This window comes from Cibotium barometz, chromosome 26, assembly GCF_041138505.1.
Source record: "Cibotium barometz isolate CiBa-2024 chromosome 26, ASM4113850v1, whole genome shotgun sequence".
Lineage (NCBI taxonomy): Eukaryota > Viridiplantae > Streptophyta > Polypodiopsida > Cyatheales > Cibotiaceae > Cibotium > Cibotium barometz.
The window spans coordinates 1,526,008-1,552,391 of NC_141071.1; the positions used below are offsets into that span (position 1 = coordinate 1,526,008).

Genomic DNA, 26,384 nt, shown 5'->3' on the forward strand with positions numbered 1-26,384 from the left:
GATTCTGGCTTTATCATGAGAGAAGAGCATTCCTCCGTATGAGGTTTTGAGAGATTGTTTTAATCTTGTAGGGAATTATCGAAGATAGGGCCATACAAAGAGCATCGTAATTTCTTGATTGCACCATTGCATTATTCCATGGATATTATTCTTGGTATGCCATTCTATCACCAACACAATCCTAACATTGACTACCACACTCACACTATGCAATCCATACATAATGGTGTATTGATTTCTCTTTCTAGTGATTCTTCACTTGATGAACCTTTTCCATTGATTACACATACACAAGGTAAAATAGCACTTTGGAAGGAAAACAATGCATACATGATAGGGCCATACAAAAAGCATCGTAATTTCTTGATTGCACCATTGCATTATTCCATGGATATTATTCTGGGTATGCCATTCTATAACCAACACAATCCTAACATTGACTACCACACTCACACTATGCAATTCACACATAATGGTGTATTGATTTCTCTTTCTAGTGATTCTTCACTTGAACCTTTTCCATTGATTACACATACACAAGGTAAAATAGCACTTTGGAAGGAAAACAATACATACATGATTTATGTGACAAAGGTAGATAAAGTCAATCAAATGCCAGCAATGCTTTCTTGATTGTTTTGCTAATTAGTATCCACCTGGCTTACCTCCATCTTGCCTTAAGGATCACAAAATAGAACTCATATTAGTATTCAACCACCACATCATGCACCTTATAGACTTTACAACAATGAGAAATTCATTGTTGTCAAATTAAGAAATTGCTAGATAAAGGTTTAATTTGACCTAGTAGTTCACCATTTAGAGCCCATATCTTGCTCGTCCAAAAGAAAAACAAGACCTGTCGAATGTGTGTAGAGTACTATGCATTAAATAAAGTGATCATAAAAATTTCTTATCTTATCCCTAGAGTTAATGATTTGCTTGACAAGTTAAAAGGTGCCAGTGTTTTTAGTAAAATAGATTTAAAATCAGGATATTATCAAGTGCATATGGATTCTTGACATTTAAAACAACTATTTTTTGCACTCAATTTAGTGATTATAAAATTCTAGTAATGTCCTTTAGCCTTACAAATGCACCATCTACATTTGTTCGCATAATGAATAGAATCTTCTTAAATCACCAAGATTTTGTAATTATCTTTTTTTATGACATTCTTGTTTTCAATCGCTTTGAAAAATAACATGAGGATAATTTAAGAACTCTTTTTAGACTTCTAAAAGAGAACCAACCATATGCAAACCTTGACAAAAGTTATTTCTTTCAAATTGAAATTGAATATCTTGGACACATTGTTTCTACTGATGGCCATGTTGACCCTAAGAAGATAGCAACTACTAGAGACTAGCCCATTCCTAGAAATGTCAATGATGTGAGATCTTTTCTAGGACTCTCTGGCTTCTATAGAAAATTTGTGCAAATTTTTTCTCTCATTACCTTACCTTTGACTTTAGTACTAAAAAAAGTAAAATATTTTATGTTGGGGAGACAACTAACAAAAGTCTTTTGATCATCTCAAACATCTTTTGACTCATGCCCCAATCTTACAGCCACCTAATTTCGCTTGACCCTTTTTCATAGTTGTCACTCTCATGCTAGTGGATCTGGTATAGGAGCTACTTTAATGTAAGATGACCATCATTTGAGAGTAGAAAGTTAAAGCCCTCTAAGGTTAATTATAGTACCTACAATAAGAAACTTTTGACTGTAGTACATGCTCTTCGCACATGTGGAAACACTAACTTATGGATTCAAAATTCTTGATAAAGACCAACTAACAGAGCATTAGACACCTTCTTAGTCACATTCTCGCTGATGCTTTGAGTCATAAACCATCAATAAATAACATTTCTATTGTTCACATTCAATCTTTTGATGCTATGCGTGACACATGCATATGACCTTGGTTTGTCAAATGTATGGAATGCACTTATGCATAACAACTACTTGCCTTTCAATAGTTACTCTTGTGCTGATGGTTTTTTATTCTGTGAAAAAAGGTTATGCATTACTACAACCTATAGAGAGTTTTTTTACAAGAAATGCATGCACACCGTATATAGGACATCATGACATGCTCTCTACTTTAATTACTTGTAAAGGAAACTTCTATTGGCCTAACATGAAAAAGGATATAGCAAATTTTGTTTCCGCTTGCATTGTTCAATGTGTTAAGCATTATCACACGGAAAACCATATAGTCTTTTAATGTCCTTGCTAATTCCAAATGGTCCATGGGAAGAAATTTGGATTTCATTATGGAATTTCCTACTACTTCGTCACATAATGATATGATCTGGACCATAGTAGATAGATTTAACAAACAAGCATATTTTGTTCCATAATGATATGATGTGGACCATAGTAGATAGATTTAGCAAACAAACATATTTTGTTCCATGTAAGAAAACATTGCTTGCTGCTGCTAAGTTGTTTATTAAAATTGTTTTCACTCATCATGGTTTTCCTAGACTCATTATTTCTGACAGAGACTCCTACTTTTGCAATCATTTTTGGATAGCTTTATTCTCTAATTTAGGTACTAAATGGACTTCAATTTTTATTTTCATCTTGAGAGCAATGGCCAAACTGAGACCACTAATAGCAATATCATGGATCTTCTTATAATCTTATACTATAACTTCTGCCTCTAATTGGGATGAGCAAAGCCCCCTTTGAAATCATCTATGGTAAAAAGTTATATATCCCCTCTATGATTGGAACATAGGTTCTAGTTACTAATAATCTTGCTTGTGCCATACCCATAACTTGGTCCAAGTCACTTAGTCTATTCAAAAATCTAAAGAAAGATATGCCAACAAAGCAGTTAATAAGAAGCAAACACCTATGAAATTTCAAGAAAATTTTGATTATATCTAGTTATGAATTGAGAAACGCAGACTTAAGAGCATTGAAAAGCACCCCAAACTTAAACTCGCTCCATGACTTTAAGGGCCATAAATAACATTCTTGAGAAAATTAATGGCAATTCCTTTCGAATAGAAATTCCCTCTCATTGGCGTACACACTACTCTTTTTATATCGTTTTACTATGCCCATTTAAGGGAACTCTTCGAGTTTATTGCGTTCTAGATGACTTGTCCCTTTTACAAGAAGCTCCGAAATCTCTGTCCCCATATTAGTCATTAACCATGGCCACACCACAACCCGTATTGGTACTATTTATCATCGCTACTTGACTAAGTATAAAAATCACTCTATTGAGGAAGCATAGTGGCTCCCAAAACCATCATTGTTTGCCTATCATGCCCTGATTATTACTACTTATTATTTATAGTTACCTTGATTCCAGTTTCAAGTATACATACTCATTGATTATTCCAATACACTGTGTACACATACTCGCCTATATTGAGACAGTGTACATATATCCACTCCTGTGCAAACTCACCGATTGTTTAGCATCACACTATCAAGTCCGTTGTGTGTAGACTCGCCAATTGAAGCAACATGTGATGTGGGAAGAAGACTCACTAATTGAGGCATCTTCCTGAGCTTTATGATCCACTAAGACAAGTGCATTTTAACCCCGATTATGTTATAAAAATAAAAATTATTGAAATGGTATTTTTGTGATGTGTTTCATTTATCATGGATATTTATTTTTGATTATTTGCCACATAGTTAGTGACTTATACTGATAAGATACTGAGTGCATTGTGTTGGGTAGATAATTAGTGGATATAATATCTAGCATGTGTTTTGTATAGTAAATCAATGATGGTAGGGCTAGTGCACGCAACTTGATGAGGGTTGCACATGTGTGTACATTTTTGGTGACATTATATTTTTCTTACAGATTTGTGGCTGTTATCATTCTAGATTTCTAGCTATCATTATTTTGTGGCTAAATGGGAACTAATTACATTTGCTCATATGGTTTATTTACCCTTAGTAGGTTCATGGACCAATTTATTTAAAGTTATAACAAGGTTCATACATAAAAGCTTAGACTTTTCTATTTTTAAGAGCAAGGCCCAAAGAGGAGTGTAAAAACTATTTTTGTCTCACAAGTAATGCAAAAATTTATTTAAATACACTTTCTTGAAAGTGTGAGCCATGAAGCAAGTGGGGGAAATTTAACCCATTTTGGTGTTGTGCATGTTTTCTTTTTCTTTGTATATTGTAGTAAGCTGGATATATTTTTATGCTATGATTTTGAACAAGAAATGAGAGAGAGAGAGAGAGAGAGAGAGAGAGAGAGAGAGAGAGAGAGATGGGGATTATTTTAATTATTTTTATGTAATAGGACCATCTCCATAAGTGGTCATGTTGGGGCATAGGTAGAGGCCTAGGAGGAGTCAAGCCATGTAGCTCATGTGACAGCATAGGATTGAGACTCTTGGAGTCAAGCCATGCCAGTGCTATCTTGCTAGGGAAGGTCATAAAATTGAGGAGTGTTAGAATGGCAATTTCATAACCATAAAGATTAGTAAAGATCAAGTTTGTAAGGTCATTATGAAGAGTAAAATGTAAAGAATCTAGCATATACGATTAACACAAGAAGAGATGATGGCTCCTATATTTATGGAGGAGATTGAGGATGGATGATGTATTTGAGTTTGTACTTCCATCCTATTTGAAGAGTAAAATGTAAAGAATCTAGCATATACGATTAACACAAGTGGACATAAGAAGAGATGATGGCTCCTATATTTATGGAGGAGATTGAGGATGGATGAATGATGTATTTGAGTTTGTACTTCCATCCTATTTGAAGAGACTTGTCAATGGAAAAACTATGCATATTGATTCCACCCTCATTAAGCTTCTACTATATGATCCCCCATAGCATGTATGTGCCTAACCCTAATCTCCATTAATATTTTTCAACCAAAGATATTCAACTCTCAGTGACATACTTTTAAGTGCTATAAATTAACAAATATATTCAATTCCAAAAGGAGAAACACTCAAACTAAGAAAATAATGAAATACTTAAAATAAACATAATATCTATGCGTGTATCCTTTATTTGTTTAATTATACTAAACATTAACAAAAATAAATTAAAGTTAAACAACACCATAAAATAGGTTCATTAAAGAAATTGGCAAGTGCAAAGCAAGATTCAAGCACAAGCCAATGTAAATTAAAGCTAAACAACACCATAAAATAGGTTCATTAAAGAAATTGACAAGTGCAAAGCAAGATTCAAGCACAAGCCAATGTAAATTAAAGAAATTGACAAGTGCAAGGAAAGATTCAAGCACAAGCCAATGTAAATTAAAGTTAAACAACAACACAAAATAGCTTCATTTAAAGAAATTAACAAGTGCAAAGCTCATCACCACAAAACTATAAGGCTTCAAACACAAGCTAACTCCTGAGCAAAGTTTACTAAGGACCACTTAATCCTTCTTTCCAAAGTCTAAACAAATGCCAAAGGACAAAGAAGCTAAAAGCTTTCATTTTTAAAATTTTTGCACTCCTTAAAGTTGAGGATCAAAGAATAATATGGCTCCTCAAAGTCAAGGCTCATGAACACTATGAGGAATAGCTCACAACTATTGTTTGTATAGAAAAAGTTTTCATACAAAAGACTTTTTTTCATACGAAAGGCTTTCACATTTTTGTACAAAAGCCTTTTGTACAAAAAAAAAAAGGAAAGAATTTTATTTTTCTTCTTCTTCTTCTTCTTTTCATGAAAAAGGCTTTCGTACAAAATAAGCAAATATCATTCATAATTCGAACCTATATTTAAAAAATACATAAATAACAACAAAAAATACGCATAAAACAATTATTCAAGTCAAATATGACAACTTAGTTTAGATCCCAAACAGTCATCAATAGTGTCAAACATGTTCATATTATTGTGCTGCCCAAAATATGTCCCAGCCATTGGTGGCAGTTCTGGGTAGCAACTCTATCTATTGGGCTATGAAAACCACTATAATTTGCCTGAATATGCCCTCTAACTTTGAGTCTAAGGTGGCATCAAGGAATAATTATGTCTACATGGCACCAGATTCAGGTGCGCTTGTGATGTCCCCTCTTGCTATACTTGCAACACTAAGGCAAACAATGCACCTTTGCTCCTTTTCTAGCCTACTCTTTCTGAAGGCTCATCTCCCAACACTTTATCCTTAGCACTACTACCTCCACTAGAATTGTTGGCTCTTCTTCTGGCTCCTTTGCTAATGGATACTCTTTCGATAGGGGAGAGTCCTCTACTCCCTCCTCCTATGCCAACCTCCTCCATTGTTGGGGTAAAGGCATTATGCCCACCCTTATAGTGTGTACAAGCCCATAAGTTATAGTACATAGTACACTTAGTACTTTTAATGTACTAAGTGCACTATGTGTACTAGTGCAATATACATGTGTGATAGGGGAGTCACACACTCAATGCTATTGAGTTGACTTATCCCCACAACTCTCACTCTCTCTCCCTTGCTTCTCTGTGTATGTCTCCCACACATGAACTCTAACCCTAATTATCTCTCCCATTCAACTGGTATCAGAGCAATGGTCATTCCCCCCGCCTCTCCTCTTTTTCTCTGCCGATTGCTGCCATCGCCGCCCTATGAAGTATTGCACCGGTGAAGAACAGCATGCTTCCATCTCTGTAGACGATATCCCAGCATGCTCTGCATGTAGAAGGACACCCGACCTGTAGCAGCAGCGCCCGCAACAGCAGAAGCAACAACAAGCGCACAGCCATGCGTCTACACGCTTAGTGCGAAGGGGGGGCAGGCGAGCGTGAAGCCTTTCGAGCGTAGCTGGAGGAGTCGGGCAGGATTTTAGCGGCAACTCGTGCGCTCGCGTTGGGCGGACAGGCTGGCGGGCGCACCTCATCGCCTGTGGGCAATTTCGCTTCGCTCCTCGTCACCTTCTCCAAAGCGTAACAACGCTTACGTGTATATATCTCCTGAAATTTTTACTCGCGTCCCCGTTGTTGCCCACGAGGAGAGCTACGCAGCCCACATGCTGCCTGCTGAGGAGAGCTACGCAACCCAGCCATCCATACAGCTGCAGTCGCATAAGCATCAACACAAGCAACTCCCGATTCAGCAACATCAGCAAGAAGCCCCCCCCTTTCTGCAACAGCATCAACACAACTAAAATTCAGCCTGCAAATCAGAGAAAAAATCAAAAAATTACCTGAGGTATTTGCTTCAATTTTTGGAATTTGCATGTCCAATTTGCAATTGAGCAGGTACAATCATCAATTGAGCAGGTACAGGTGCCGAATTGCTCAATTTTGAGCAAAATTGGCAAAATTGGGTGACATTGGTCACAATCAGGATCAATTTGCAGGAAATTGGATGTCGAAATTTGGGGCTTTTGATGTAATTGTGCAATTAAGCATTCATACATGCTGTATGATGTGAGAAATCGCACATTCGGGCAAAATTGCAGCAAATTGCAGTGCAAATCAAGGAGCTTTTGTGCCGATTGGATTGATTTGCATGCAGGCAATCGCATTTGATGCTTTGGGCAATGTGTTGATGCCTGTTAAGCACTCAATGTGCCTGTAAATCAAGGGGCTTTCATGTATTGGATGTATATGTGGTCAGGGGGAAGCGTCGTGAAGACTCTGGATGCCTTCATGTGCGCTAATGTACCATGTATGATCAGAAATTGATCTTAAATCAAGGGGCTTTTCAAGATTTTATGCTTGTTGAGCTTGGCAAAGCAGCAAGCAAGACTTTTATGCCTTGAATCCTCAGAAATCAGCTTGCAGTCAAGGGGCTTTTGCCCAATTTCTGTTTGGGACTGTTGTATGCAGTGTTCGGGACTGTAAAAGTCTGATTTTCACTCATTTGGACAGCCAGGCTAGCCCTTGTGACTACCAAGATGTCATGCACCTCCCTCTGTATGTCACATGCCTACATCATGTTGGCGCTTGGCAGATTTTCTTTGGGGTGCATCAATTCTGCTTGACTTTCTTCACCATGCTTTTTCTTCATGGCACATTTCGCTTTGGTGTGTCCAGACAGTTGACAATAGTAGCATGTGAAGGTTGTAGAACCAGCGGCTCATCCTTGGCCTCTCCTTCCTGAATAATTTCTGCGACCTCTATTTCCATACCATCACATTCTCAGGAGTCTTCTTTCTACCCGTTCCATGCTGTTCACCATGTGAGCTCTATTTTTCATGTTGTACCTGCAGTTCCATGTACTATGATTGTACATATTACAAATGGTACAAGTTGGTGGCACAGTGCATTCCTCCTTGAGGTGACCTTGTTTGCATTAGAAACGGAACACATTTTTACGAAAATCTAAGCCTTTGCACTTTTTCATTTCTTGCATGAGCCGCTTTACCTGCAACATCAATTCTCCGAGGCTTGCTTGTGCTTTCCCAGTTTTCTTATTTTTGTCTTTCTTTTTCTTTATTGGAGTGTCCTGCGAAGAGTCGCTTGAATCATCCAGTTCCTTGAACTCCTCTTCAGTTTCTGCTTACTTTGTGCTGACTGCTGCGTAGATATCCGACTTAAGCCCTTGGACAAACCAATCAACAACATTTTACATTGAGAGTCGAATTTGTTCCGCCACAATTTGCCTCAAGCTTAGGATCTTTGTTGCATAAGCTTCCACATCCATATCCTCTTGTCGAAGCTCTCTCATTTGATCACAGAGTTGAGTTGCTGACTTTATCTTACGGAATCTTCCCAAAAAAGCAATCATGACCTCTTCATAGGTCTGGAAATGATTGTCTTGATATCTTGACACCCACTCCGTGGCTTTGTCTTTGAAGGTATTCATGAAAGCATCTCTGCAGATTTCACTCAGCTCTAGCTCTTCCACATCCTAAGGTCTGGCCACTTTCCAATATTGCTCAAACCTCCTCACATGCATATCTGCATCTTCCCCTTTCTCTCTTGAGAGCACTAGAAAATTTTTAGCTAATGACACCATGGCTCCTTGAACCTTTTCCGAGGGTTTTTTATGGTTGTTCTTCCTAGTTTTGTTACTCCGCCCTTTTTGGGCCTTTCAGACCTGGACTGTGCCCAGCTTCTCGCTCTTGGCACTCCTTTTCTTGGTCCAAATTGTGCTTGAATTCTGACACTTCCTCTTGTTCGTGCAAGATTGCAGAAGTTTCCGCACTGACTTCTTGATTATAACGGTGCAAGGCACTCCTAGCTGTAAGGTTCCTAGAGGGTCTCTTGGAAGGCATTACTTTTCACCATCCTTATATTCATGAACATGCGGAAAGCATGCCTAAATCTAGTTGGGTTGTGTGCTGAAAGGCTCTCTACATTGACTTTTCCGAAAAGTTCCTTCCATGTTATGGTTTCTCCGCAGACTTGTTTTAAGTAGATCCATACTTTCCTTTGCCTAAAGGTGCAGAATGCTACTCGGTGGAGGTTTTCCCTAGCAGAATGTTTGTTCCCCAGCAAGATCGCCAGGTGTTTCTCACTGATTTAGGCATTACTTTTCACCATCCTTAGATTCATGAACATGCGGAAAGCATGCCTAAATCTGGTTGGGTTGTGTGGTGAAAGGCTCTCTGCATTGACTTTTCCGAAAAGTTCGCAGGATCGCCAGGAGTTTCTAGCTGATTTTCCCTCTCAGTAGAGAGGCAAGACAGCAGTCTGGGGTGACAAACCAGTCAGGCAATGTCATGGGAGATGTGCAGTCACCCACCAGAGTTTTCGGGTACGAACACAAAGTCTCAAATGGTCACGGGGACACACAGATCGCCACTCTACTGAGCAAACCTTCACTGTCACTCTCTCAGTTCTCACTCCGCATCTCTCCACTAATATCTCTCTCACTCTCCCACACATACACAACATATTCATTAAAACAAAGGCACTATAGGCTTAATCCACATAGTACAGAGAGTAACATAGAAACATGATGAAATAGAAAGATTGCTCTTTGTTACATTCTAGAAGCATTGTAGACTAATACAAAGCAATTGCCCAACACACACTACCATTTCCTCAGTACTAACTCTATAACAAGCTTCATAACACAGACTGTCAACTAACAGTTGACATCATACAATGATTGTACCCATCATACATTCATTCTATCTGAGTGTCTGTCACTCTTTTTGTCTATCACCGAATCTCCCTTGTGTCTATCTGTAGTGATCAGTCGCCCTTTTACGCTGAGACTTCTTGTTCTTGCAAAAGCTCTCGGGTGGTTACAGTTCGCCACCTCCACACATGCGATACCGAGGTGGTGCTCACGAAGTGTGGAGTGGGTTGCCTGCGCCTTCTGTCACCACTGAGCTGCTAGGCGCAACAATAGGTCTTAAGCATAACCTAGGTGACCTACTAAAGAAATATTATGCGCTTCAAAGAGGATCTTGTTTCTAATCTCCTCACTCAGGGAAAAACACAACCTTTTATGATAAAATAGACATTCATTCTTCAAGGTAAAACCTTCAAACTTTGGATCCCTACGATTTGAATTGAGAGTTTCCACAATTGGCTGAAAATAAAGATCTTGATTAAGAAGACCATTAACTTACTATGGAGATGGCCATATTATAACTTTGATGACTGAGAACATCAGCTAATACATTTTCCTTACCACGACGGAATTTAATCTCAAAACCAATCTCTTAAAGTAGTTCAGTCCATCTCCTCTACCTCATATTGAGAACAGGTTGAGAGAAAATCCACTTCAAGCTTTTATGTATCAGTGATTAATTGAAATCTACATCCTAGCAAGTAATGCCTCAAGAGCTTAAGTACATGAACCATAGCCAAGAGCTCCAAATTATGGGTAGGATAGGTCTTCTTATGCGGTCGTAGCTTCCGGACTCATAAGTGACAAGGTGGCCCTCCTACATCAAGACAAGACCAATAGCAATATCGCTACCATGAATCACCACCTCAAATGGCTCGTTGAAGTTTGGACGCTTCAACTATCACAAATAGAGGGACTCCTGAAATGACAATAATACACCAAACCAACACTTCAAGTACCAGACACAGCATCACAACATAGCAGAAGAACCTTAGATAATACAATAACACAGTACTGAGCCAGAACGGCCAGCCCCCCATAGGAACTTCTTTATTCACATAAAAGCTTTTACAAGATACCAAGGTGTGGGTGCATACATCACTGGATTTTCCACAAAGCATCAGCACCTCTCTTGCCCAGATCTCAGTCTAGAGCCAAAATACAAACACAGCTCCCAAAGCCATCCGATAAACTGTCACAAAACAGTCCAATAAACTGTCTCAAAACAGCCCCATAATCAGCTCGTAATCAGCCCACAGACTATCCATGAAACAGCCCATAAACTTTCCATAAAACAGCCCATAAATTGTCCATAAAACAATCCGATACGGAGCCCAAAACAGCCCTGAATTTTGCACCAAATCAGCCCCAAAACTGAGCCATAAATCAGCCCCAAAATCTGCTCCGTAAACAAGCCCAAATCTGCCCATGACAAGGCCAGAAGAGAGAGAGAGAGAGAGAGAATTGCCTGTTGTACGACCAGCGCAAGAGATCATTACCAAGAGTTGCTGTACGGCCAGAGCGAGAGAGGAGAGAAAATCTTCAGTCGGCGAGCAGAGGAGAGAGAAATGAAATGAAATGTTATATTAACGTCTTCAAAAGGCCAAAGTGACCTATGAGACCAAAGTTACAACCATGTGACATCTGATACACTGTCTGGAAAAGAAAGGAGATAGCCCCACAATATATCAGTAGGGGGGAAGCTAATGCTACTAGTCAAAATGGGGTACATGAGTACATGGATACCTGAATACATGAATATGGGGGAGTACAAAAGTGACAATGAGTACAACAGTATATGGCTGGCGTCGTAATCATCCTAGGAGCTCTAGCATGGGTCTCTGTCGGATGGTCTGGATATCTGCCATAGTGAGATGCCCCAAGCTCCTTTTAATGAAGTCGACTAGCTAAATTTGAAGTGCTTTTCCCCTTTTTGCCAAAAATAACTGGGTTGGCCCAAAATAACTACTTTATGCTTTCCTTGGCTTGTACTCCAAGTTTTAGCCCAAAAATATCAAGTTTTATGCTTTTCCTGGCTTGATGCCCAAGTTTCATCTAGGCACCTCCTTTTGTCCACCTGTCCATGCCCAAAATAATAACATGTCCAGCCCGTCTTTAATGATATGTGAACACACTGACTTATAAATATTATAAGTCACTTTGATGAATAAAATCCCATGTTGCTCATGGTGTATGGCCATCTTTCAGGCCAAACCATGTTAGTAAAATGCTCTAGTTTTTTTCTGTGGAAAATCCTTGTTCACACTTTGGTTCCGCTCAGTGTGTGAAACACTCGTCAAGACTGGTGAAAGGACCAAATGGCAGCATCCCCTCGAGTTCATGCGACACTCACTAGGGTTTCGACCCTTTCATGAGTTCACAGAAAGAGTTCACTCACCAGGGTTACTACCCTTCCATGAATGAACATGCTCGCCAGGGTTTCCCCTTGCACGAGGCTTCACTCACAAGTGCAACTGCCCTTCCATGAGTTCACGTCATCACTCACCAAGGCTACCACCCTTTCATGAGTGAATCCAAATCACATGACCTTGGTGTAGACATAAGTCCCCAGCCAACAAGGCGTCATGTCCACTCTACCACATGCACTCCATATTGGTACTCATAACATACACTTTGGAGGAGAGATAGGCTCAAGTTCACTCTACCACATGCACTCTGTGTTGGTACTCCGACCACACACCTTAGAGGAGAGGTGCACAGAAGCTTTTACAAGATACCAAGGTGCGGGTGCATACAGCACCAGAAAGCATCAACACATCTCTTGTCCATATCTCAGTCTACAGCCAGATACAAACATACCTCCAAAAGCCATCCGATAAACTCTTTCAAAACAGTCCCATAATCAGCCCATGGACTATCCATAAAACAACCCATAAACTGTCCATAAAACAGTCTGGTACGGAGCCCAAAACATCCCCGAATTATGTGCCAAATCAGCCCCAAAACTGAGCCATAAATCAACCCCAAAATCTGCTCCATAAACAAGCCCAAATCTGCCCATAAAAAGGCCAAAAGAGAGAGAGAATTGCCTACTATACGGCCAATGCAAGAGATCATTACTAGGAGCTGTTGTACGGCCAGCGCAAGAGAAAAGAGAGAAAATCTGCAGTCGACCAGCAGAGGAGAGAAAGAGAGAGCATGCGCATGGCAAAAAGAGAAGCCCCCAGCTCCTTTTAATGAAGTCGACTAGCTAAATTTGAAGTGCTTTTCCCCTTTTGCCAAAAATAACCAGGTTGGCCCAAAATAACAACTTTATGCTTTCCTTGTCTTGTACTCCAAGTTTTAGCCCAAAAATATCAAGTTTTATGCTTTTCCTGGTTTGATGCCCAAGTTTCATCTAGGCGCCTCCTTTTGTCCACCTGTCCATGCCCAAAATAATAATATGTCCAGCCCGTCTTTAATGATATTTGAACACACAGGCTTTAAAATATTATAAGTCACTTTGATGAATAAAATCCCATGCTGCTCATGCTGTATGGCCATCTTTCAAGCTAAACCATGCTAGTAAAATGCTCTAGCTTTCTTTTGTGGAAAATCCCCATTCACACCTTGGTTTCGCTCAGTGTGTGAAACACTGGTCAAGAATGATGAAGGGACCAAATGTCAACATGAACACAAGTTGACAAGCAAGTACAACCTCTCATTGCTTGTCAACTTGTACTAAAGCTTCCAAACTTCAACGAGCCATTTGAGGTGGTGATTGATGGTAGCAATATTGCTATTGGTACTGTCTTGATGTCCCACGTTGGGCTTCACATGTAACATGCAGCAAAAGTATTTGTAATTTGAGGATCCTGTCACACAAATGCTCACACCGTCTTTTGTATCCCGAGTTTCGCGAGTTTAGCAATCCACTTTAAGACTTCAAACTTTAAGAGATTTGAGAGAGAGAGAGAGAGAGAGAGAGAGAGAGAGAGAAACAGAGATAGAAACTATACACCCTATGGGGTCCCGAATTACCCACTCAAGGGCCCCTTATCCCGTTACCACAATAGTATTTGCTTTATTTCTTTGAAGAGACTGACGATAAGCCAAACGCAAGATCTCAGAAGACCAAGAGTCGGGCTGAACTATACACGGCTATAGAAGCACCAATGATGATCAATCTCGAGCCTATGCACTCTTCCCAATGGATGTAGGAAGGCTGCAAATCTGAGGCTGAGCGAAGGGGCTGATTGGGACTGTTCTAGACTATGTATGAATGCTGAAAATGAGCATGAATGTTGAGTTTTACCTTCACGAAGTGGCTGTAGCAAAACGATGCATATGAGGATGCTGAAAATTGTATGAATGTTGAAAACGCAAAAGGTACTCTAGGCTGAATGCTGTAGATGGTGCGTTTTACTGGACGGAGGCTAAATTGCTCAAGCATTGATGCTCCTAGATGCTGATGAGGAAAACGCTGAAGGCTGATGTGCTGAATTCTGCAATCGCTCATGCCCCTTGTGCTGAATGCTCCAAGCGTTGAGTTCTTCAATGCTGAATATGATATGAATGAATGAATGGGTTATATGCTCAGCTATTTATATGGACAGATGATGTTGGTCGGCTGGCTACAGAGCTGTCCGGCTACATCTGTCTTGGATAAAATAAATAAATGATGTAAAAATGCACAAAAAATGCTGTAAATTATGGGAATAATATTGGATGAATTCTAATGAATGCTAGTTGGTATCTGAAGGCTTCCGCAATGGTCTAGATGCAATGGATGAATGAAATGCAATATGCAAAGTGCTTTCTAATGCAAACCCTCGGGTTTCTACTGACTCTACGTGCATGAATGCATCTCTTCAAGTGGGTTAAAAGACTTGGACTGATTGATTGACTGTCTAAGGCTGAGGAATGACCTACGTAGCTCGTGCCTGACTTATCCTGGACTGAGGATTACCATGGGGTCACGGCATACGACAATTATCATCCTAAAGGGTACTAATAATGTACATTGTTGCACTGCTGATGATGAGCCATCTGGTCACCATGCACTACAGTGCAGAGTGCATGTGACATTCCCTCCTTGTAACATGCAGAGGAAGTCTTCGTATTGGAGGATCCTGTCGCACAAATGCTCACACCGTCTTCTGTATCCAGAGTTTCGGAGGTTTAGCAATCCACTTTAATACTTCAAACTTTAGAGAGAGATGAGACATGTACACCGTATGGGGTCCTGAATTACCCATTGAAGGGCCCCCTATCCCGTTACCGAGATAGTATTTGCTTTATTATCTTTAAAGAGACTGACGGTGTGACTGACGATAAGCCAAACGCAAGACCTCTGAAGACCAAGTGTTGGGCTGAACTGTGCACTGCTGTAGAAGCACCAAAGATGTCCAATCTCGAGCCTACGCACTCTTCCCAATGGTATGAGGGAGGGATGCAAAGCTAGGGCTGTTTGGGACTGTTCTAGACTGTATATGACTGATGTAAATGAGTATGAATGCTGCGTTTTACCTTCACCAAGTGGCTGGAGCAAAACAATGAATGGATGAATGCTGAAAACTGTATGGATGCAGAAAACGCAAGGCTGAATGCTAGCTGAATGCTGAACTGATGCGTTTTACTGATGTAGATGGTTGAATGCTCATGCATTTGAGGCACCTAGGGCTGCAGGAGACAAACGCTGAAGAGAGGTGGCTGAAACTGCGATCGCTTATTCTCCTGAGGCTGAGGATGACAAGCGCTTGATTGCTCTCTTGCTGAATATGATGAATGATGGGATGATTATGCAAGGGCTGTATTTATGTGGGCTAAATGAGCCAGTCAGTTGGCTACAGAGCTGGCCGACTACTCATGTCCATAAATAATGTATAAATGCTGTGAAAAAATGCTGAAAATAATGGAAAAAATACCAGAAAAATCCTAGATAAATATTGGATGCTATCTGGGGTTCCTACAATGGTCTAGATGCTATGCATGAATGATGAGCAATGTGCAAGATGCTTTCTGATGCAAACCCTAAGGTTTCTACCGATTGTATATGCATGAATGTGTCTCTTTAAGTGGGTTAAGGGACTTAAACTAACTGACTGACTGACTGACTGACTATGGCTGAGAATGACCTACGTAGCTCATGCCTGACTTATTCTGGACTGAGGATATACAATGGGGTCACGACGTACGACAAATATCATCCTAAATGGAACTAATACTGTACAATGTTGCACTGATGATGATGAGCCAGCTTGTCACCATGCACTACAGTGCAAAGTGCATGCGACACTCCTGCTTAGCTTGGCGGCAGGTTCATGGCTTCCAAGTAGTCCGCCAACAACTGGGTAGGCAAACCACAAATAGGATACCAATGTTTGCAGGCTACGCCCTCAGCTGTGGCCATATGCTTGCATGGGATGAGCATGCAGAATTTACTGAAGCGACCGATAGTAAAACACTGAGTGTTACAGGATCCGGTGGATGCTGGTAGAGGCCCTACAAAGTCCATAGATATGTCGATGAAAGGTCCGTCGGGGATAGGCAAAGGTTGCAGTAACCCAGCCTTCTTTGTATATGGAACCTTAACCTTTTGACAAATCTTACAGGCTTGAACATGTGTATACATCACGCCTCATTTTTGGCCAATAAAAGGACCATTCTAATTTCTCCAGGGTACTGTTGATACCTCTATGTCCTCCAACTAAGGAGTCATAGGCATCATGAAGAAGAGTTGATCGCTTTTCCCGAATGACACAGAGGCAATTCTTGAAGAACAACCAGCCGTTCTGCACTAAATAATGGCCAGGCTCAGACGTGAGAGCCAAATTGTACCGAGTACCAAACTCAGAGGAGTCGACATACTGGTCCTTCATGCTATCTAAGTCCTTCCCCGTGATTTTGAGAATGGTAGACTCATGCACTGCCTGGATGTTGGCCTTTCGACTAAGAGCATTTGCAACTGGGTTATGCTTACCAGGGATGAACTCGATCATTCTTCCAAATTGTTGGAAGAGTTGACTCCATCTGGCTTGTTGATCACTCCACTGGGCACTTGGCATGGTTTGAAGCCACTTAAGTGCTTGGTGGTCTGTTTTGATTGCGAAAACCTACCCAATGTTTAAGCGCTATGATCACACCCAAAAGCTCTTTGTCATAAACCGAATAATTCTTTTCAGCGACATCCAATTTTCTACTGTAGTAGGCCACAGGTTTATTGTCCTGCTGGAGAACTTCACCTATGGCTACATTGCTTGCATCGGTAATGACCTCAAAAGGTTCATCCCAAGATGCTAACTTCAAAACAAGCGCTTCTAAGGCAACTTTCTGGAGTGCACGGAATGCATCAAGCGCCTTGCCTGTGACTGAGACTTTTTGTTTACGAGTCTTCAGCCCCTTGAGCAAGTCAGTGAGAGGTGCTGCCAGGTTAGAAAACTGGTGAACATGGGTACTGTAGGCTTGACAAAGACCTACGAAAGAACGGATCGCTTGGGCGGTTTGAGGGATGTCCCAATCCAAAATCTCTTGAACCTTTGAGGGGTCCAATCAAATCCCATCGGAACCGATGATATAGCCCAAGTATTGAACCTCTTTAACACCAAAGATAGACTTTTTGGCGTTTATGTAGAGCCCATTATCTCGCAAAAGTTGCAAGACTTTCTCCACATCTTTCTCATGCTGCTCCGCAGTGGCTGAGAATACAAATACGTCATCAAGAAAGATGAAGACACACTTACCAATGAGGACTGCGAAAATCCTGGACATCATTTTATTGAAGGTTGCGGGTGCATTTGTAAGCCCAAAAGGCATGACTACGAACTCATAGTGACCACGCTCTATCCGGAAAGCTGTTTTGGGAATGTCAGCTTCCAATATGCGGACTTGATGGTAACCACTCTTGAGGTCAATCTTAGTGAAAAATTTTGCACCGTCTAAACGCTCCAAAATGTACTCAATCCTTGAGCATAGGAAACTTATTCTTAATGGTGAGTTTATTCAATGCCCTGTAGTCTACACAAAGGCATGCAGACTTGTCCTTCTTTTGGACAAATAAGATGGGTGCAACAAATGGTGAGGAAGAAGGCCGAACAAATCCGGCTTGGAGGAGCTCAGATAACTATCTTTCTAGCTCGCCCTCTAAAGTCTTGGAAAGACGATAGAGGAACCTGCTAGGAGATTCTGATCCAAGGATCAAATTGATATGGTCCTTAAGATGTGATGGAGGGAGACTGGGCGGAAGATCGTCCCTAAGCATAATGTCCTGATGTCTAGACAGGAGGTCTGCTGACTGTGGGACTAAAGATGAGATAGGTGCTACCGATGAGGTAGAGGCTGTCTGAGCACGAGCATAAAGTAGTGCTCCTTCCGCTCCCTTGCGGATAGCTCGTCGGGCCTGGAGATGTGAAATCAATGGAATGCCAAGAATGCTTCTATCCCCACTAATCATGATGGGCTCAGGAAAACCTTTACAGATAGTAAAAGTATCATGTCCCCAATCGGGAATAGGCTCATATTGACAAAACCACTGAATTCCTAAGATCATGTCACACCCCAAAAGAGGTGAGACAATGAAATTTCATTGGAATGAGGCCTTTTGGACTTCAAAGGCAAATTGTTGTGCCTTCTGAGATATGTGGGTGCGGAGACCAGGTGTGAACCTGTCCACATCCAAATGATATGGTACTAATGTGCAGCTCATCTTGTTAGCCAACTGGGGAGAGATGGCATCCTCAGAACTACCCGTGTCAAACAGGACTATAAACTGCCAACCCTTGACAGAGCCATAAGCTCGGATGAGGCTTTTCTGTGCAGCGTCGCTCTCACTCTCTTGCTTAGCATCAAATACCACGGATGCAATAGGATGCATAGGATGCATAGAAGGTAAAAGCTCGGATGAGGCTTTTCTGTGCAGCGTCGCTCTCACTCTCTTGCTTAGCATCAAATACCACGGATGCAATAGGATGCATAGAAGGTAAAAGCTGAATTGCGTTTGTGATAGTAGGTGGGACTGGAGGAGCTGGAGATGCTGTGGTACATGTGGCAGAAGGTGCTTTGGAGGCTTGCTCCGCTTGCCATTTGTGGCAATCCTTCTTACCATGCCCTATGATATGACAGAAAAAGCATCTGTTTTCTGACTGGTATTTCCTTTGCTCCTCTAGAGGAAGATAACCTCCAGTGATGCCTGCTTTAGCCTTTTCCTCAGGTGTTTTCTTAGGCTTAGATTCTTTATCCTTCTTACCCCCTGAACTAGAGCTATTACTACAGTCCTTCTTAGCATCTTTAGAAGATGCATTACCTTTCCCTGGCTGCGCAATAGATTGTTGCTGTTGGGGTTTGGTACTGGACTGTGATGACTGTTTGGGCTCGCCTCCGTTCATCTTCATTTCATCATTTTGAGCAAGTGTACTAGGTTCAAAGTTGCAAACTGTGAACCGGATGTTGGGATCTAATCCACGAATGAATTGATCCTTCTTGGCCTGCTCAGATAGCCCTAACTATTGTGCTAAAGTGATAACCTTTCCGGAAAACTGAAGCACTGCTGACCCGTTCTATTTGAGTCCATAGAACTCATCTGCCAGGCCGGTCATATACTGGAGCAGGAGAAATCTGGACTTTAGGTCATGAACAAACGTATCCCAACTAAAAGTTGTGACACCTGTGGTCTGGTTTGTATGAAGACTAGACCAATACTGTCACCAAGTGACTGCCTCACCTGGAAGGTGGGGAGCCACTATATGGACTCTATCCTGAGGATCTATGATCCTAGCTACTGGAAAATAAGCAGTAAATTAATAAATAAATTGATAAACTCCTAAATGATCACACTTACCATCATACTTACTAAAATTCGGTTGACTTCGAAAGATGGTAGTTGATGTCGCGGGCTACTGGCTGGTGGTACCTGAGGCTAGGGAAACTAAAGAGAGATGCTGGTATCTAAGATGCATGGCCTCCTTTTCCCTTTGGTGCTCGAGTAACATACGTTCTCGATCAGGCTCTCGTTGGTGCTCCCGAGTGGCGAGTTCAACCTGACACCGGTCTTCTTCGATCTTGCATTGGGCTTCCTCATAGTCCCGTTTATCTACTTTTTCTTGCTGCTTTCTTGCTTCAGCTTCTACTTTTTCTTCTCTCCGTCTAGCCTCATCTTCTCTTCTTTGTTGTTCCATCTGAAAGAAGAGGGAGATGTAGTCGGGGGTTGCTGGAGGCGGAGAAGGACGTGTTGTTGTTGCCTCCAAGAGTTGGAGAAGCTCCATGAGAAGCTGGTTCTAAGCTCTGAGTACAACTATGGTGTCTGTTGTAGTCAAAAGAGCAAGGTCTCCTTCGGGAGAAACGTCTTTCGACTGATGGGTACTCTCCTTTGTAGACATGATGTTGAAGTCGGTGGTCGTGCCGAAACGCAATCTGACCATCCAAGGATGTCCTCACACTAGGATACGATGTGTGTGGACAAGCTAAATCTGATACCAATGTAACATGCAACGAAAGTATTCGTAATTTGAGAATCCTATCACATAAATACTCACACCGTCTTCTGTATCCTGAATTTCGCGAGTTTAGCAATCCACTTTAAGACTTCAAACTTTAAGAGATTTGAGAGAGAGAGAGAGAGAGAGAGAGAGAGAGACTATACACCCTATAGGGTCCCGAATTACCCACTCAAGGGCCCCCTATCCCGTTACCGGAATAGTATTTGCTTTATTTCTTTGAAGAGACTAACGATAAGCCAAAGGCAAGATCAAGCTGAACTATACACGGCTATAGAAGCACCAATGATGACCAATCTCGAGCCTATGCACTCTTCCCAATGAATGTAGGAAGGCTGCAAATCTAAGGCTGAGAGAAGGGGCTGATTGGGACTGTTCTAGACTATGTATGAATGCTGAAAATGAGTATAAATGCTGAGTTTTACCTTCACGAAGTGGCTATAGCAAAACGATGCATATGAGGATGCTGAAAACTGTATGAATGCTGAAAACGCAAGGGGTACTATAGGCTGAATGCTGTAGATGTTGTGTTTTACTGGATGGAGGCTGAATTGCTCAAGAGTTGATGCTCCTAGATGCTGATGAGGAAAATGATGAAGGCTGATGTGCTGAATTTTGCAATCGCTTATGGTCCTTGTGCTGAAGGCTCTAAGCGTTGAGTTCTTCAATGCTGAATATGATATGAATGAATGAATGGATTATATGCTCAACTATTTATATGGACAGATGATGTTGGTCGACTGGCTACAGAGCTGGCTATGACTATGAGTGATTCTTATCTTATGTTACACACTTGAGTCCACCTCTCTTGCAAAGTGTGTGGTCAGAGCACCAACACGGAGTGTCAGTGGTAGAGTGGACTCGGCCCAGCACTCCTCCAAGATGTGTAGTCAGAGTACCAACACAAAGTGTAAGTGGTAAAGTGAACTTGAGCCCACCTCTTGTCCAAGGTTTGTAGTCAGAGTACCAACACGGAGTGCAAGTGGTAGAGTGGACATAATGCCTAGTTGGCAAGGGACCTCTACACCAAGTGTCAATAGACTCAATCTAGACTTATGGGACTATTTTGTCTCGCCCATTTATTTGGGACATGATTATCTTATGGGACTATTTTTCCTCGCTCATTTATTTGGGACATGGTTATGGTATCTGGACTTATGGGACTGATTTGTCTCACCCATTTATTTAGGACATGATTTTGGTATTGATATGGAGACTTATTTAGTCTCGCCCATTTATTTGGGACATGCATTCTTTCAGTTACATTGGATTTATGAGATTGTCTTGTCTCACCCACTTATGGGACATGATTATATCTTGGATGTATGGCTTGAAGCTTAAAGTTGTGGACAACTTTTAAGAAGCTGGGGAGGCCAACCCGAACATTTTGCAAAATGAAAGGGGTCTAGTGGACTCCCGGATGTCTAAATATTTGGAAAGTACAAGCTTTGGGAATGGGGGATTATCCAATACAAAAGATCTAGCACTTGAAGCTTGGTCAAGTGTTTTGTGAAAGCCCTTCCACCCCACTCGGAGTCACCCATACTTGTAATCCAATACTTTTTCCTTTCTTGTCCACCTCCCAACCTTTCAAGACCCACCTTGTCTACTGTTGGTGTCACCCCATAACAGAATCAGAGATGACGCAAGAACAGCCTTGACGAGGAAAGGGTACTCGAAAAAGTAGCATTATAAATCCCCAAAGCTTGTCACTACTCCCTCTTATCATAATAAGCACTCGCCCAACATTGTCTGACATGACCCTTCATGACTGTGTTCCAGATCAGAATTGGGAAAAGGAGCTCAACTTCCCAAGCAGGTATACTTCTCATAATTATTGTTAACTGCTTGCCCCAGAAATTGTTTAATGACTTCCCTTGCAGTTTTCTGTATTTGCTCATGATCTTCTCTCTGTACAAGTGAAGCTGGCCTGTATTTTAATTTGAATTCTTAAGATCTTATACATGATCAAATTCCTGAACTCTTTTTCACCATCTCTTAGATACCTAAGTCACACCCTAACTAAGAGCAAGAAACCAGATGTGCATTTCCAGATATGGAGCATACCTATGCACCCAGACCTAAAACTTTATGCACATAAAGACTGCCGGAATGTCATGCTGACTCGGCGTGGAGCCAGAAGATCCTCGTTTAAAATGCAGTGAGTGAAATTGTAGCGACATTCCCCAGTCAGAATCTGCAAGTAGAAAAAAGCAAACTCTAAACTCGTGAGGAGAATTGCCACCCAAAGCTTAACCCAACCGATTAAAGAAATACAGCATCCAAAGGTGTCATAGAGATAAAGAACTTCTCCAACCTGAATGCACCTCTGCCGGAGAAGAACTTTGTAGGATTCATGAGGCCCCTTTTCTCTCTCATATGTCATTTTGCAATCTCCACATAGGCTGATATTCACAAGTATAGTTCCCGACAGCTAGCATGCCATAACACACGTTCTAGTGAGAGAAGTCCCAGGCATGGCTTCTACTTCAAAAAAAAAAAACTTGCATGGCCATATGACAGACATCTTACCTGACGGTCGTCCACATGCGGCTTAAGCCAGTGCCCTTTGTGCTTGCAGTAGTCAATCGCATTTGTCTCATTCGGCCAAAAGTTCTTCAATATAGGGACAGTCGCTCTCATTTTTCCAAGTATAGGCAGCAAAATTTTGGGCATTTCAAAAACTGCTGGCCGAACACATCTGTCATAGTAGCCACAAATACATCAGCTATTGGGTTGGAAACAATCTGATTTGCCAACGCTAAAATGTGAAAAAGAACAACCTTACCTTCTCTTCAAATCAGTTACGAGTCCATAAGTTTTGTTCATGTGCAAACCATTAAATGTGCAAAGCTTCCATGGATTTTTTGAGTGCATATCTAGAAAATACACCAGGCCTTTCTCTTCCTGCTCAAATTATTGTGTATCCAAAGCCATTGTGAATGTTTAGCTGATGAAAAGCTTTACTACTCCTCTGTTAGAAGCTTCTCAGCTCAAGTCAAATATGAGCAACATACCTCTTCTGAGATGAAATCCTCTAGAACAGAATGCCCTTTTGGGGCTTTTAACCACGGAGAAGCTGTGATGAAACTCCACTCGCAATTCCTGCTTTTTTTCAAGCTAGATGTGCTTGCTTCAGCACTTGATTTGCTTCTCCCTAAATTACAACAGACACTCACTCAATAAATAGAAACGGCATGGAGGAGTACCTACGCACCCATACTTCCATGTTTGAGCATTAACAATTGAATTTTGTGCTCCTTGTGAAAATTGAGACTGATTTTAAAATTTGTATGAGACAATCTTTGCAGAAAAGTAGGACTAGAATGAGAGCACCTCTATCACCATCAAGTTCCAGGTTGGGATTGTCTAGGATTACTTCATTGGAATGTGACACATCATGTTCTTTCACATCAAACCCATGATAATGATAACCATTAAGCTCTAGCTTGGTGTTGATTATGGGTGACCCATCACATGCTTTCATGTCATAGCAGTGATTATGAAGCTTTGGCTTTGTGTGGATTGTGGGTGACCCATCATGTGCTTTCATGTCATAGCAGTGATTATGAAGCTGTGACCTATCATGTAATTTCATATCAAATTCATGATATTGATGACCAGCAATCTCTTTCTCTAACACATTAAGTTCTTTCATGTCAGACCCACGATGACGATGACCATCAAGCTTTGACTCTGTGTTGATTATGGCTGACCCATCATATTCTTTCACACCCAACCCATCATGATGACGACAACCATTGCACTCTGGCTCTGTATTGAGTACGGGTGACCTAGCATGTGCTTTCATGCCAAGCCCATTATGATAACGGACATTAAGCTCCGACCCTGCATTGATTGTGGGTAGTGACCCATCCTGTGCTTTCATGTCAAACACATGATGATGATGATGGTCATCAAGCTCTGGCTCTGTATTGATTATGGGTGACCCATCATGTGCTTTCATGTCAAACCCATGATGATGATGATGACCATTAAGCTCTGGCTCTGTGTTGGACAAGGGTTTCTCTAGTTTCTCGGAGCTCGTTGATGTTGGTCCACTTGCCAAAACAATGAGGTTCTTATTCAGCGCTGAGCAATCCCAGTCAAGGTGATTGTTCATCAGATAGCTGATAACTTTCATCTGCTAGACACAGGAACACGCACGCGCAACCCTTGAACAAGTTAATTTAAATCCCACATTTAACAGTTCAAGACCCACGAGGCAAATCAGCGATGCATTTCTGCGAGTAAGGAGGCAAACCTGGCATGCTGGACACTCTGCAAAGGAGGACTCCTTCGAAATGGGGCGTTGCCAGGCAGCACGCCTTCGTTTTGGAGCCATATAAATCGAGCTTCTATGTTTTGCAATTGGAAACTATGCGAGACGAGAGGGACTAAGAGCTTGTGTCACACGGTAACTTAGAGCGGCCATAAAACCTCTTCCATACCTTGGACAAAAGTGCTCACAGCAAAACAATTTGATTTCAAATTGACCCCATTAAAAGAGGTAGTTGAACAGCTCAGAAATGGAGATGAAAATGTGGGTGGTATCCTTGAAGGGCATCTACACTTCCTTTCCTTCCTCTTGCGTACCTAAGAGCTTCGAGGAGGATCAGAAGTGGATGGGGAGTTAGTGTAATAAAGTGCTAAATGACTATGGGCCTTGGGCGGCCTGGCGAATGTGGAGGCCAAGGTATTAATAAGTGTGAAAAGGGGTCAAAGGTATATAAGACAACTATAAGCCCAAGTTGTAAATAATCAATTTTATCACTTTTACTCAATATCAATCAAGTCTTTCTCATGCAAGCTTTCATGGTGACCTTCACCCATGTTTTGGACTCCATGTAAACGTTGTCCCATATTCCCGACTCCGTGCTGACAAGTCATCTCTTCCTCCCTTCTTTCATTGGTATTAGAGCCCATGTCTTTGACCCATTTCGAGCATTTTCTTGAAAAAAAAATTAATTTCTCACTATTTCATGGCTCGAAATTTTTTATTGGCATGGGAGAGTGATGTAGACTTGGATTGAGTCCATTTTGGTAGATTTTGGTGAACTTTTGGTAGATCTTGGCAAAATTCAGGCTCTACATCAAATTTGAGCAAATTTGGGGTACCCGGGGACCAAAATTGGGGGAAGATTTATGAAAATTTTCACATGCTCACGTTTTTGCTCTTTCTCCTCTTCTTGCTTGGTCTTGTGAGTGCCATGGAGCTTCAATCTTGATCTTAAGCCTTGCCATAGCTTAGGGTTATGAGTGGGGAAGTATAAGCTTCACAAAGAGCTTCATATGGTGGCCGTTTCTTGCATGATTTTTCCTGTGAGGCCACCGGCTGTTGCATGTGATTTCATGACGTTTTGGAGGCTTTGATTCACAATGTTGGCTACTTAAGTGCTTGCCAATACTTTCCAAGGTGTAAGCAAGCCATACTTCACTTTAATGCTTCAGTTTCTCATTTTTCTTAGCATTAGGGTTTTTCATAATAAAAAATTTAGGGTTTCAATTTACATTTTGGGAAAAGATTCATCTTCTCAATGCTTTGCTACACTCATACATGTGCTTAGTTGATGCAAAAGCATGAGACTGCATGAATTTTGGCCTCTTCTTGGCAAATTAGGGTTTGTACTCATACTTTTGGGGATCTAGGGCATTAGACTAGTGCATATGGCTCTCCTCTACTTATCCATACCCTCATTGCACAATAATGGGAAAGAAATTAGGATTTCTTGACAAGAGGAAGATCTGCAAGATTAGGGTTTCTTTTGGGGACTTCATTGAAGCTAATGCATAATCTCATTCCCCTTTATCTTGACAAGAGGAAGATCTGCAAGATTAGGGTGCATAATCTCATTCCCCTTTATCTCCTTAATCTTTCCATATATTGCTTGATGTCTTGGGAATCTCATGCATGAAGTTATGATCATTGAGGTCAATTTCTATTGATTTCAGGCATCTCTATGCATAAGCGCATGGG

General features: G+C 41.3%; 1 protein-coding gene across 8 annotated transcripts; it reads right to left on the reverse strand.

The window, feature by feature from the left end:
- Positions 1 to 663: 663 nt before the first annotated feature.
- Positions 664 to 25,016, reverse strand: LOC147623560 (uncharacterized). Of its 8 annotated transcripts, XR_015269173.1 has the most exons (9): positions 24,672 to 25,016; positions 23,744 to 24,551; positions 23,425 to 23,564; positions 23,196 to 23,314; positions 22,940 to 23,108; positions 22,725 to 22,841; positions 22,475 to 22,604; positions 11,075 to 11,169; positions 10,460 to 10,896 (listed from the first exon to the last, which is right to left on the reverse strand). XR_015269173.1 is itself a non-coding variant. In XM_086820115.1 (8 exons), exons 1-7 carry the CDS (start codon positions 24,750 to 24,752, stop codon positions 22,497 to 22,499), a joined length of 1,542 nt encoding a protein of 513 aa, XP_086676241.1. In that variant the 5' UTR covers positions 24,753 to 25,016; the 3' UTR covers positions 664 to 859; positions 22,475 to 22,496. The 8 variants fall into 8 exon arrangements, 7 of the variants coding, with proteins under 7 accessions (XP_086676241.1, XP_086676245.1, XP_086676243.1 ...); XM_086820115.1 differs by lacking the exons at positions 10,460 to 10,896; positions 11,075 to 11,169 and adding an exon at positions 664 to 859; XM_086820119.1 differs by lacking the exon at positions 11,075 to 11,169 and having other exon boundaries at positions 10,460 to 10,794.
- Positions 25,017 to 26,384: the final 1,368 nt, after the last annotated feature.

Excerpts from the sequence above, each read along its gene's own strand:
- LOC147623560 (XM_086820115.1), bottom strand. The coding sequence starts at position 24,752 with ATGGCTCCAAAACGAAGGCGTGCTGCCTGGCAACGCCCCATTTCGAAG. Across the intron at positions 24,552-24,671 it reads CAGAGTGTCCAGCATGCCAG|ATGAAAGTTATCAGCTATCT; the intron begins GTTTGCCTCCTT and ends TGTGTCTAGCAG. Across the intron at positions 22,842-22,939 it reads CGCATGTGGACGACCGTCAG|CTGTCGGGAACTATACTTGT; the intron begins GTAAGATGTCTG and ends ATGGCATGCTAG.